The 14,365-nt window shown below is 43.5% G+C and overlaps 1 protein-coding gene across 1 annotated transcript in view; it reads left to right on the forward strand.

The window, feature by feature from the left end:
- Window positions 1–14,365, forward strand: part of GABRR1 (gamma-aminobutyric acid type A receptor rho1 subunit) — a 43,603-nt gene that overhangs the window by 7,636 nt on the left and 21,602 nt on the right. Inside the window, exons 3-4 of the mRNA XM_029595423.1 lie at window positions 3,468–3,691; window positions 13,407–13,489. Of these exons, the coding sequence (XP_029451283.1) occupies window positions 3,468–3,691; window positions 13,407–13,489 (307 nt within the window). The remainder of the gene's footprint in view (window positions 1–3,467; window positions 3,692–13,406; window positions 13,490–14,365) is intronic.

The raw sequence follows: 14,365 nt of genomic DNA on the forward strand, positions 1-14,365 counted from the left end.
AATTGGATATCATATCATATCGGTTCACATCGAACATGGGTAGTGAGGACTTTAACATTAATCGCAGCTAGGATGCTACTGGAGGAGGTGAGAGAAGTGATAAATTACATTGAACGAGGGTTACTGGAACTAGGATGATGGAAAGAGAAAAGGAGGGAGGAACTGTTGCTTAATAATATATACTTATATACATATAAGATATATAATAATATGTATACGGTAACAGTGGTAGGGGGAACAGTTGAATAGAAATGATATAGAGTATAATATAATATAACAAATGTAACATTATAAATTATAAAGCACATCTACTATAGAGTATCAGGAGTCAGTTAATAAATAAATTATAAAACAGATATGTCGTATATCTATGAGGTTTAGATAAATGTATAGCATAAATATCTGCTGCACAGTTGGCAACTTGAAGGAGGGTGGGGATGCTGTATTAATCTAGAAAGATGGGAAGGTATAGTCTAGAGTAGCGAGGGGGTATGCAGAAGGGTTAAGGGCGGGAGGAGGGGGAAGGGTTAAGGAAAAGCTTGTTTGAACCGCCAGGTCATTGAAGGCTGGTCTTACAAATGTGTTAATGTTGGGTATGATTGTTACCAAGAGGATGATCTGTATTCTGGATATTCGTCAGTGGCCACCGTAACTGATACTAAAACAAAGTTAAGCTATGAAACAGAAAACTATGTGGTTTTAGTTTTAATGTATATTTATATTGGTGGCAAAATGTTTCAGGATGTGCTTCATTTGATAAGAAATAGGAAATCTCAATGACATTTCTTATTGCATTTCATTTTGGACATGAAACTAAAGAAAAAGCAAACGAAATGACATTTGCTTTTCATTTTGCTTTCTTTCATGCTGCCATTCTCCTGAGCTTGTGGCCCCCCTGTAAGCCCCCTGGATGCATCTACAATGCTTGGTTCCCCCCTTGGGGTCAGGAGTAATTCCGAGTAGCTCCTGCCCCACCGGTGCCTATTCCCCAATAGGCAGAGTAGATTTATACCTAGGGCAGCAAACATCTGTGCACAGCAGAATTGCTGCATCCCTGCTGTGCTGAATTTCACTCAACAGGGAATGAACCTCTGCATGGGTAGGAGTGGGGGTGAGGCTGGAAGCCACAGAACAGAGCTAAGAAAACCTGCGCCACCTCCTAATCCAGAACCTCCCCTCCCAGGCGTCATGCAGAGAACAAGAAGGGAGGGGTGAGGGGACAGAGCAGAGCAAGGAAAAACTGCTCTGCTCCCCAATCCAGCCTCTCCCCTCCCTGTTACTGCTATTGCTTTCCTCCTCTTGTTGGCCAGGATAAGCTTCAGTAAAGGAGGGATGAACTGGGGGTGGGAATATGCGTGGGGGTAGAGGACAGCCTGAGAGAAAGATCATGGTGGGAGGAGTGAGAAGAGATCAACTCTTGGGAAGGGGTAAGGTGGAACCAGGAGAGCAAAGGGGAGTCATTTTGGGGAAATTAAAAGGAGCTGAGAGGAGGATCATTGGGATGTGAAGAGATTGGCTGTGTGTGACAGAGAGGAGTGGAATGGGAGCGGTGTTTGTATGTGTGAGAGAGTAGAGATCTGCCCTTGGGATATGTGAGCATGTTCTAGATTGGATGGCAGGTTAACGAGAGAATAGGAATGCAGGGTCCTCCCCTCCCACCCCTGTCCGCACCGTAATTTGGAACCTCCCTCCCTTCATCTTGGATTCAGCATCTCCATTCATTTGTACCTCCTTGGAACTTCCATTCCTTCCTATCTCTCTTTTCACCCCAGATCCTGGAACTCACCCCCAACCCCTGATCCAAGATCTTCCCTCTCCTGATCCCCTCCTACTTCTTCCTCAATCCCAGAACCTCCCTCCTTCCCCTTTCATCCCAAATTCATGGTTCTCCCCCTCTTGTCTTCCCTATCCCTAGTCCTCTCTTCTCTCCTCTCCCATCCCCAATACTCTCAATGTTTTATTCCATTTCTTGTCAGCCTCCCTCTCCTCTCCTCATCCCCCAAGGTCTCCCCCATTTGTTGATACTTAAGATCCCTTTTCCTCATCTAATAATAAAAATAATATGCACTATACAGACACAAGTAAGGTTAGAAAACTATTTTTATAATGAAATGTAAAAGATGGAAATGTTTGCCATTGGAGTTCAGAATTTTCCCATTTTTGCCACAGAATCTACCCCAAGTTTCCGCAGGAAACTATGGGGCTGTACCTTAGAACTTCTGTGCGCTATTGCCCGGTCTTCCAGGAGCAGAAGGAGCAACAGCTCCAACTGTGCTTAGGGGCAGCAAAATCCGTCACTCTCTATAACAGACCCTTAGATTTATTAAAATGCTATAAATATAGTGAAATAGCGCCCACGATAAAAAGAGGGGGCGGTTAGGCTAATTTCCCTGCTCCCACATCACATAGGTAATTTCCGCAAGGCAAAATACATTTATCATGAGAGAGAGAAAGAGAGAGAGCAGCACTATGTCGCTCTCTATTTATACCACTGTAAGAGGGGGCACTTTTAACTCGGAATGGGGTTTGGGGGGAAGGGGTAGTTTTGGAGGGGTGGTTTTACATGCATAGTAGGAGGTACAAACAGGAAAGTACACATCACTGAAGATTTTCTGTCATTTCAGTTGATGAAAGATACAAGAGCAGTTAATTTGTATAATGCACTCTCTACCTAGCTTTTGCACTCTCTACCTATCTTGTTTGAAGCTAAGTAGAGTGCATTGTACAAATCAACTCCTCTTGTGCTTTTCATCGATTCAAACAGCAGAAATTCTTCCCCCCCCCCCCCCAAACCTACCCTACTCTGAATTAAAAGTGCCCCCTCTTACAGTGGTATAAATAGTAGAGTGACATGGTATTCTCTCTCTCTCTCTCATATATATATATATATATATATTTGGATGTATGGCACTGGATTGAGTTAGCTGGCACCATCATGGAATAGGTACCAGCAGGGAAGGAGTGACTGGGTGCTCCTGCCTCTTTTTACACCACAGATGAAGTAAGACAGGACCAGCAGGATTGGGGGGAGACAGTGGAGAGAGAGTCCAGAAAAATATTTTGTGTTTACATGTCAGGGCCCAGGCCCAACCCGATACATTCTTATTTTGTTTTGTGCTTCAATCCTTTTGTTGTAAAAGCCAAAACCCAAAAGGAAACAAACAAAATGAAAACCAAAACTTTTCTATGCGTGCCCATAATTCACATATAACACGCAGTCCATACTCTGCCCGAGGAAGCCTGCTGAATGCATGCACTAGCCTGCTGTTGCCTCCCCATTCCCCTGCTTGTCACTGCACTAGGCTGGCTGGGGGGCACTCTTCCTAGCCTCAATCTGCAAGCAGTGATGCCCCCCATGCACTGCCATAAAGAGCAGAGTCTGAAAAAAACCCAGCTCTGCACGATTACTAAACTGGTTACAAAGGGGTCTGGTTTTACCTGTAATGCGGCACCCTGGTTTGCTTCAGGATTTCACCATGACCTTGTACCTGAGACACTACTGGAAAGACGAAAGGCTGTCCTTCCCCGGCAGCAACAACCACAGCATGACGTTCGACGGGAGGCTGGTGAAGAAGATCTGGGTGCCCGACATGTTTTTCGTGCACTCCAAGCGTTCGTTCATCCACGACACCACAACAGATAACATCATGCTACGGGTACAGCCGGATGGCAAGGTGCTCTATAGCTTAAGGTAAACAAGTACAGTCTCTGCAGGCTTCATAGTCACTCTGCAGCAGAAGGCTGCAATCTTAAAGGGTTGTTTTTTTTTATTTAACAAATACTTAATTTGCTTTCAAAGTTTTACACATGTTTAGAAAACAGAAAAAGAGGTAAGAAAACAGCTGAAAAGATTATTTGGTGGTTGGTTTTTTTCCCCAGTACTGTATTCTAACAGTGGTAACTTCTTCAGCCCCAGAGCTGCCCTGACCTCCTGAACTGCTTGCCTGATTCGGGATATCTAACTTTGATTCCAGGTAGTGGCTTCGTCACAGAGCTCCTTAGCAAGGGAACTATAGTATCACTTCACTCATTCTATACGAACAGAGAAAGGTACACAAGATTTACCATACTGGGTCAGACCAAAGGTAGATCAAGCCCAGTATCCTTTTTCCAGCAGTGGCCAATCCAGGTCACAAGTACCTGGTAGGATCCCAAAAGGTCAACAGATTCCATGCTGCTTCTCCCAGGGTTAAGAAGTGAATTTCCTAAAGTCCGCCTTAATAATGATTTATGGACTAGCTTACAATTTAGCTTTCCATTTAAGGATGGTGGTGGTGTGGGGGGAAACAGGGACAGGGAAACCTAAATGGGGTGGTGGGGAGGCAAAATGAGAGAGACTTCCATCATATGAGGTGGTGGGAATCAGGGAGAGGGAGACTGCATGGGATGGGTGTCAGGGAGAGGGAGACTGCATGGGATGGGTGTCAGGGAGAGGGAGACTGCATGGGATGGGTGTCAGGGAGAGGGAGACTGCATGGGATGGGGTCAGGGAGAGGGAGACTGCATGGGATGGGGTCAGGGAGAGTACCTGCAGTGGTGGAGAGACAAGAAGAGGGAAAGCTACATGGAGCGATGTAGGCGAGGGGCAGGGACTGTACATGGGATGGAGTAATATGGGCTTGGAAACGGAAAGAGAGAGAAGACTTGGGATAGGGACACGAAGCAGGAGAGAGGATGATCCAGGAGAGAGGAAGAAGACCCAGGGTGGGACAGAAGAACGAGAGAGAATGGATAGAGGAAGGGGTGAGAAGACTGAGAGAGAGAAGGGAGGGAGGAAGAAGAGGAGAGAATGCCTGGAGGAAGGGAGGGAAGGGAAGAGAGAATGCATGAAAGGAGGAAGGAGGCACCATTGACAGTTTTCACCCAGGGTGCTTTAATTTCCTATAGCTGGCACTGCCTCCCTCAATTTTCATCCAAAACTTGTAATCATTCCCCAATTATCTTCCTCCTCTTCCTTGATCTTCCCCTCCCCAGTCCTCTCCCCTTCTCACCCCATTCCTGATCAGCCTCTCTCTCTCTTATCTCCAGTCCTCAGGTTTCCCTCTCCTCTTCCCATCCTTGGTCCTCTTCTCTTCAAGATCTCCCAATGCTGGTACTTGAGATCACGTTTCCTCATTCAGTAAAATTAAAATACATTTTGTACAGTCACAAGCAAGGCTGGAAAACTACTTTATTTGTATAATGTTATATAAAAGATAAAAATATTTGCTAAAGTACTTGAGGTCAATATAAAAGCCATTAAAGCCCACCTTTTTAAGGTTGCTTTTAAATCTTAAGCCTGATTATCCATCTTCAGTGTCATTAACTAATTAATTTTAACCATTATCTTACTATATGAAACTCCTCAAGTCTCTTTACCTGTCTGTTTGTCATGATTAGTTTGTAAGCTGTATTGAGCAGGAACTATCTCTTATGTTTGTACTGCGCTTCACATGTCCAGTAGCGTTATAGAAATGTTAAGTCGTAGTAGTAGTTATCTGAATAAAATTTAGGCAGATAATAAAAAGGCATTCGGAGGCATTTCTGGGAGAAGTTTAGTTATCTAGCTAACTTAGTGAAATTTCCGTTTTATAAAAAAAACATAAGTAACATGCCCTGCAACCTGATTCTCTCCCTTTTCCCTCCAAATTTAATATATGGCCCAGTTGGGCCATGCACCCCCACACTATAAACCCTTCTAAATTTGTCAAAAGTATTGCTGTCCCCAAGTCAGCCCCCACTCCCTTCTCTGTTTGTTTTACATATTTAAATCTGGCTCCCCCTGCCCCTGATCCTCTCACCTACCTGCAGTCTCAATATCCCAGGCCAACTTGTCCACTTGCCGACCTATGACCTCTAAGAATCTTCTAATCCTTGCTGCAGAATCTAGTCCTCATCTGCTACAGGAAACCATGGGCTTGAATTTTCAACCTTCTGTGCTCTGGGTTGACAGCTTCAGCTGTGCCTAGGCAAAAAACCTTAGAATGAACATGCACTGGAACACTCTATAAAAAATATAAAACCAAAAACCCAGAACAGCAACTCAGTTTGCACAATTTTTTCTTTTAGTTTATCTTTATAAGATTTCACAAAAAGCAGACAAGCAAACTTGTTTCAGTAAAGACTACTAGTAAGCTAGTCCATAAATCATTATTAAGGTGGACTTTAGGAAATTTAGATTTCAATATTAATTTAAGAATATTAAACCAAAAGGAAAAACATAAGCAGTATCCATTGGACCCTAATAATCGGGGGTAGGAGAAAAGAAATGAGACGTCAAAAGGAAAAAGAGGCAGTAAGAGGATAACACCCGGGTATGATAATTAGAGTGAGCTTTAGTGGACTCTAACACTCCAGTAAGTTTTTTTAGAATCAATTAAGAAACGCAATTAATCAGGCCAAAAATATTGATACCTAGCTCCAGGCATATTTAACAATATATTTACATAGATATCGAAAACAGAAACCACAGCCAAAACCAATTTTCTTTTGTCTTGAACATTGCTAGAAATATTTGGATATATCCAGGTTCTATGACCGAAAAATAATGCTTGAGCTTTATGAAAATACAAACGTATTATAGCATTATGGTCTTGCTCCAAAGCAAAACACTAGCAAGGTCATCCTATCCAGTTCTTCCTTCAGAGAGCTTTCCAATAAAGCCATCACATCCAGAGTTTCAGATGGAATCGAGGACAAGACGCTCCCTTCTCTTGAAGTCTCTCCAGCCTTCTTCCCAGGGAGATAAATCTTACATGGTGGAATCGCCTCTAGAATGAAAGCCAAAACCTCTCTCAAATACTTCTGAAAGATATCCCTTGCTGATGTCCCCAGATATCTTGGAAAGTTCAAAATATGCAATTGAAGGAGTCTTATATAGTAACACAGTAATGATGGCAAAAAAGGACCAAATAGTCCATCCAGTAAGCTTCTTATGTTAGCATCTGCCGCACCATGTAGGTTACCCCATGTTTCTCTTTAAGGGTAAAAACTGCTTCTTGAAAATTCAGACAGTGCTGATGTGTTTTGCTTATGGAGTTGGCCTTAGAAGGAGTCTTGTACATTTTCACTTATGTCTTTGTATCGGTAACCCAGACTGTAAAAGTAGGGGCCCATGTTGATGTCATCTGAATCCAATTCCTGTCCTCCCTCCCCTCCCCCCACCTCCACTGCCGTCAAAGGGGAGAGTTGATGTTTTAGTTGCGTCAAAAAGCATCAAGGCTTATTGGTTAAGGGTAGTAATCCCTTGCCTTCTGTTAAGAGCAGTAACTGCTGCTCCGTTCAGGTTCCCCCCCATACTTAATAGTTCTTCAGACCGTAAAAGTTGGGGCCCTCGTTGGATGCTGTCTGAATCCAACTCCCCTTTTCACCCTGCCATTGAAGCAGAGAGCAATTTGCAGTTGCTTTAAAAGTGTCAAGCCTTATTAGTTAAGGGTAGTAACCGCTAGACACCAGTAAATTAACCCAATGCCCTCTTTTCTTCATTTCCGTCCTCTAGCCTTTAGGGATCCCCAGTGTTTACCCCATGCCACTTTGAATTCTTTGTTTCCATCTTCACCACCTCCTCCGGAAGGGCATTCCAGGCATCCCACACTCTATTCATGAAGAAATATTTCCTATTGTTAGTTCTGAGATGTCCTCCCTTGAGTTTCATTTCATGACCCCTACTTCTACTGATTTCTTTCCAACAGAAAGAGTTTGAAGTTTGTGCATCATTAAAACCTTTCAGGTATCTGAACATCTGTATCATATCTCCTAACACCTCCTCTCTTCCAGGGTATACATAGTTAGATCCTTCAACCTCTCCTCATAAGTCTTCCGATACTGACTCCATACCATTTTGGTTGCTCTTCAACGGACTGCCTCTGTCCTGTCTCTATTTTTAAGATACAGGCTCCAGAACTGAACGCAGTATTCTAGGTGAGGCCTCACCAAGGACCTGTCAAGGGGATTATCACCTCCTTTTCTTACCTGTTATTCCTCTCTCTATGCAGTTCAGTATTTTTCTGGCTTTAGCTATCACCTGGTCACATTGTTTCATCACTTTCAAATTGGCAGATACTATCACCCCAAGATCCCTCTCTTGGTCATGCACATCAGTCTTTCTCTCGTACATTATATACAACTCTTTTGGATTACCACATCCCAGATGCATGGTGCTTCATTTCTTGGCATTAAATCCCAGCTGCCAAATCTTTTGACCACTTTTCAAGCTTTTTTTAAATCATTTTTCATTCTCTCTACTCCTTCAGGCATGTCGACTCTGTTGCAGATCTCATCATCTTCAACTTTACCTTCTATCCTTTCTGCAAAGTCATTCACAAATATATTGAACAGAGCCGATTCCAATTCCAATCTTTGTGGCACTCCACTTAGCACTGTTTTCTCTTCAATGTAGATTCCATTTTCCATTACCCGGTGTCTTTTGTCAATCAACCAGTTTGTAATCCACTCCACCACCTTGGCACGGACGCCCAAGTTTCTCATTTTATTCACAAATCTCCTATGCAGGACCATATTAAAGGCTTTGATGAAATCCATGTAAATTACATCGAGCGCTATTCCTCTATCCAATACTCTAGTTACCCAATTAAAAAAATTCAATCAGATTTGTCTGACAAGACTTTTCCCTGGTGAATCCATACTGCCTTGGATCCTGCAACTTACTGGTTAGTAGATAGTTCATTATTCTTTCTTTCAGCAGATCTCAATTAATTTTCCCACCACTGAGGTGAGGCTAACCGGCCTGTAGCTTCCAGCCTCCTCTCTGCTACCACTTTTCTCAAATCTTGTGGCACCACTCCCATTTCCAGGGATCTGTTGAACAGGTCTTTCAGCGGACTCACCAGGACATCGCTAAACTCCCATAGTATCCTGGGATAAACCTCATCAGGCCCATGACCTTGTCCACTTTCAGTTTTCCTAGCTCTTCCCATATATTCTCTTCTATAAAAGAAGTTGTCTACCCCATTCCATTTATGGTCTTTTCAACCAGCAACGGTCCTTCTCCAGGGTATTCTTTAGTGAACACAGAACTGAAGTATTTGTTTAATATTTTTGCCATTTCTTCGTCTGTCTCTATATCTGCTCCTTGTCACCTTTTAATTTCCCTATACCACTTTGGGCCTTCCTTCTTCTCTAATATATTAGAAAGATGTTTTATCACCTCTCTTTACCTTTTTGGCAATCCTTTCTTCTGCTTAATTTTTTTGCTTTCCTGATTTTTATTTTCTTTGTCCCCCCTCAGTTTCACCAAGTATTCTTCCCTGAGTTCCTCTTGGGATCCTTTATACTTCTTGAACATAGTTCTTTTTGCCTTTCTTTTTATCAGCCAACTCCTTTGTGAAACAAATCAGTTTCTATTACTTGTACATTTATTTACTTTTCTAACATATGCATTTGTTGCCTTTTGTAATAGCTCCTTTTAATTTGGCCCACTGTTGTTCAGCCTCACCCATTTTCTCCCAGTCTTCTAGTTCTTCCTCCAAGTACATCCCCATTTTGTCAAAGTCCGTATTTTTAAAATTCAGAACTCAGGTCTTCATGTGACTTCTCTGTGTCTTATTTGCAATATCAAACCATATTGTCTGATAATCACTGGTGTTCAGGTGGGCACCTGCCCAGACATTAGAGACAAGAATATCCCATTAGTGAGCACTAGGTCTAGTATTGCACCCTACTTCATAGGTTCCATTACCATTTGTTTGAGCAGAGCTCCTTGAAGGGCATCCACTAGGGATGTGAATCGGGCTTTGGACGATTGAAAATATCGGACGATATTTTCAAAATCGTCAGAAATCGGGGGGCTCCCCCAAACGATAGGAAAACCCCACAATATTGATCGTGGGGGTTCTCTTATCATTTTGGGGGAGGGCGGGAAAACAGCACACAAAAATAACCCCTAAACCCACCCCGACCCTTTAAAACTAATACCTTAGCTACCCCCATCCTCCCAACCCCCAAAAAATATTTTACAGGTACCTGGTGGTCCAGTAGGGGTCCCTGGAGCGATCTCCCGCTCCCGGGTCGTCGGCTGCCACTAATCAAAATGGCGCCGATGGCCCTTTGCCCTTACCATGTGACAGGGTATCCGTGCCATTGGCCGGACCCTGTCACATGGTAGGAGCACTGGATGGCCGGCGCCATCTTGTGCTCCTACCATGTGACAGGGGCTGACCAATGGCACCGGTAGCCCCTGTGACATAGTAAGGGCAAAGGCTATCGGCACTATTTTGAATACTGGCAGCTGACGGTCTGAGTGCAGGAGGTCGCTCCCGGACCCCCGCTGGACTTTTGGCAAGTCTTGTGGGGGTCAGGAGGGTCCCCCAAGACTTTCCAAAAGCCCCTGGTGGTCCAGCAGGGGTCCGGGAGCAATCTCCTGCACTCAGGCCATTGGCTGCCAGTAATCAAAATGGCGTCGATAGCCTTTGCCCTTACTATGTCACAGGGGCTACCGGTGCCATTGGTCAGCCCCTGTCACATGATAGGAGCACAAGATGGCGCGGGCCATCCAGTGCTCCTACCATGTGACAGGGTCCGGCCAATGGCACGGATACCCTGTCACATGGTAAGGGCAAAGGGCCATCGGCGCCATTTTGATTAGTGGCAGCCGACAGCCCGGGAGCGGGAGATCGCTCCAGGGACCTCCACTGGACCACCAGGTACCTGTAAAAAGTTTTTTGGGGGGTTGGGAGAGTGGGGGAAGCTAAGGTATTAGTTTTAAAAGGTCGGGTTGGGTTTTTTGTTTATCGGCTCGGGCGCAGCTGATAAACAAAACCGCGATCGGGCCCGATGAAAAAAAAGCCACATGTGAATCACAACTGGAATCCAAACCGATTCTGGTTCCGATTCATATCTCTAGCATCCACTATCTCTCTACTTCTTGCAGATTCCTCAGAAGGGATACTCCAATCCACATTTGGCAGATTAAAATTGCCAACGATCAACACTTCTCCCTTCATTCCCACCTTTTGGATCTCTTTCACCAGATCTCGATCCAGGTCTTCAGTTTGGGTTGGAGGCCTGTAGCTCATGCCAGTGTAAATGGAAGAATCACTATCTTGTTTTAATTGATTTTCCATATGTTCAAGCTTCTGATGTAACAACTCTTTGTCTTGTATCATTTCAATTCTTTCCTATACTTCTGGAACCTGCAGCTGAATTTCTCATAGGTATCGAATGGGAAGAAAGAAATCCCTAGGCAGGGGTAGCCTAGTGGTGTGTGAATACTGAAATAGTAATAGCTGCAGTGCTGGCCGTTTAACCCTTCTGGGACGCTGCAGACTCCCACAGATGTCAGTGGAGAATTTTGTCAATTTTTGTAATAGTTTCAAGAACAAGCACCGCCCATACAGCAAAAACTGTATAAAAATATAAAATGAGGTTGGAACACATAAGTGATTTATGGGTTCTCCATGTGTGTGTGTGTTTTTAATTATTTATTATTTATTTATTTATTTAAAGCATTTATTTCCCAACCTATCACAACTTCTAGGTGGGTAGCAATAAAACATATGTTATTCTTTATATATACAACATAAGTCAAAGACCCACTACAAACAATAAGACAACTGAGAGACAAAAGACAACAAAATAATTATCAAAATACATTTTTCTGTCAACTGTTACAGGTTTTTCTAATATATTTATCTGTAAAAAGTTTAAATGTTCATGCTGACAGGTCCAATTATCAGTAAAAGTTGAGTAGTTGATCGAAGGCCTGATTCATACCTCTTCAGTTATAAATCACATATCAAAGTTCGACGCTAAAAAGAAAATGCCCTATTGATCAAGTTGACTGATCAACCTAGCTTCTTCTGGTATGTATAGCCTTAATATGTACCTGAGAAAAAAATGTGAAGGATCCTAAATGTAAAGCTAAATTGTAAGCTAGGTCTACCTATCCCTGTCCTATCCACCACCTCATGTACATCCTTCTCTCCTCCTGCCACTCCTAACCAATATCACATAGGTCTCCCTCCCTCCCCTTCCACCCCTTGTACAGTCTCCTTTTCTTGCTCTCACCACCCCTAAATGTAAAAAAAAAAAAGGCTAATAAAATATGAATCCTCCCCCCTCCCCATTGATTCCCGGTATTTTCAATTTTCTCCTCCTCTCCCTTTCTACTGGCCATATTCCCAGCTCTTCTCTGGGCCCACCATGGGCACAGGAAAAGCGGCACTTAATAGTGTGTCAGCTTCCTCTCCTGCTCAGGGCGAGTCTTGTGGTACGAGTTGCAAGATTATATGATCACGTACTTTATCAGTTTGGACTTTATGTTGTTAAACCCAACTCCTAGCCCGTATAGTTAAACTTAGCTAAAACGTTTGTTAATTTGCAGCTTATTCAAATATCACCATATGCTATAAAGCATTAGTATTAGCTGACTTGCTTAAAATATGAGTTTGTCTTGTCCTTGATGCTTGCTTCATCTTTTGGTCTTATTCATGGGTTACCTTTGATTTTTTTTTTTAAACAATATATAAGCATTATTGACTTTATTCTGGAAAAATATGTGATCAGGCTCCATGAGCCCAATATTCAAAGATATCCAGCTATCTAAGGGGGTCATTTTCTAAAGCTATCGCATGCGTGCGATAGCTAGCTCGGGGCAGAGTCAACCTCGGAAGAGGAGGAGTCGGGGCGGCACTGGGGCTGACTCTGCAAGGATTTCCCAGACAGCGAAAAGCATGCTGTCATTTTTGCTGTCATTTTCGCAACACCAGCAGCCACAGTGCAATCGCTGCCGGCAAGTGCTAGTGCAGGACTGCCCCCGTTTGGCCCCCCCGCCACCCGTTACCGTGGGATTCACTATGTCTTGCGGCATTAGTGAATCCAGCCCCAAGTTAGTTAGATAAACTGTAACTTATCTGGATAATTTAGAAGGGATATTCAGCGGCATGGCTATGCAACTGAATATACCCGGATAAGTTCTAGTTAGCCGGATAAGTTATAATCGGCTAACTTTAAACCTGCTATCGAGCAGGTCTAACTTATTTGGTTAACCTAACCGGATAAGTCCATAATATCAGCACTTATCTGGTTAAGTTGACCAGCTAAGTAGCCCTGCCCAATGCCCATCCCCAAGATATCCAGCTATCTTCTGAGCCGGATAAATACTTTTCCGGCTAAGTGGTAGCTGCAGAATATAGTCAGATATTCAGCAGCCGCTACTTAGCTGGATAAGTTCCTATTTATCTGACTAATTGGCGTTAAATATCTGCCTCCATGTGTTGCTTTATTATTTCCTTTCTCAAGTCTGGTTTCAGCAGTTTGTGTTGTGTTTGTGCTTTCTGGAATGGTAGTATTTTTAACAATACCTATTTTAGCTAGCTGTTAGTGGCAGGTACATTTTATAGACAACAATTGTTTACAGCGGGAAAAAGAGATGAGCCTCCTCCTCAAATAATGCCTTGTCTTGGTTCTAGGGTCACGGTGACTGCAATGTGTAACATGGATTTCAGCCGTTTTCCTTTGGACACCCAGACGTGTTCACTGGAGATTGAAAGTTGTAAGTAAACCCTCTAGCAAATGGTATCATCTCCTAGACGCTGGCCTCTTTTTAATTATTTTGTTTTATTATGACCTTGCTCTGGCTGCCTTTCTTCAGACCAGGGGGGAAGAGGGAGGCTCTGCATTTATTACTGATTCATTGTCCTAAAACGTCGGGGTGCTGGCAAAACCGCATGCACTCATTTCCAGCAAGGGACAACATGCTCAGGTCTTCCCTATTCCCACCTATGACTCTGTCCTCTCAGGATGGTTCACACTACTTTTACTCCCAAAGGAACAAACCAGTGACAGACTTTCACTGAAATCTGGTACAGCCTTGGCAACAGAGATACCGAATGACCCAGGTCAAGGAGGGAGATATCAGGCCATTTCGAGATTTCTGATATCACTGTCCTGATGCATTGTGGTACCTGCAGTGCTGAATTCAAATTGTAGAAGTAGGGACTACAAATCCTCAATGCATTATGATACAAGGTCAAAAGCTAAAACTGGCCAAAAGTGTCCCTTCTTGAACTGAGATACTTGGCAGCTCTGGGATAATAGGAGTGAATTCACACTTCGGCAATAGTCTCACCAAAGGGTCCCTTACTAATGACATTAAGTGTCGCAACAGACACTGGTGGATGAGGTTATAGACAGTAGGAGTGTAGGGGTGTGTCTGACACTCACAAATGGGAAGTGTCTCTCTGAACATCACTTCGGGCAGCCTTGTAAAGGCTGAGGAGGCGCTATACAAGCATAAAAATGAATAACTACATGAAATAAGCGAGCGTGTAGTCTAACAAAACTCATGCTGAGCCCATCTCCTGTCCTGAGAAGGTGGCTGGTGGACCCAAGGGTGGGACTCCCAGGCCCTCAGGATTAGGGAGAGTTT

The sequence above is a fragment of the Rhinatrema bivittatum genome, chromosome 3, assembly GCF_901001135.1.
Source record: "Rhinatrema bivittatum chromosome 3, aRhiBiv1.1, whole genome shotgun sequence".
NCBI lineage: Eukaryota > Metazoa > Chordata > Amphibia > Gymnophiona > Rhinatrematidae > Rhinatrema > Rhinatrema bivittatum.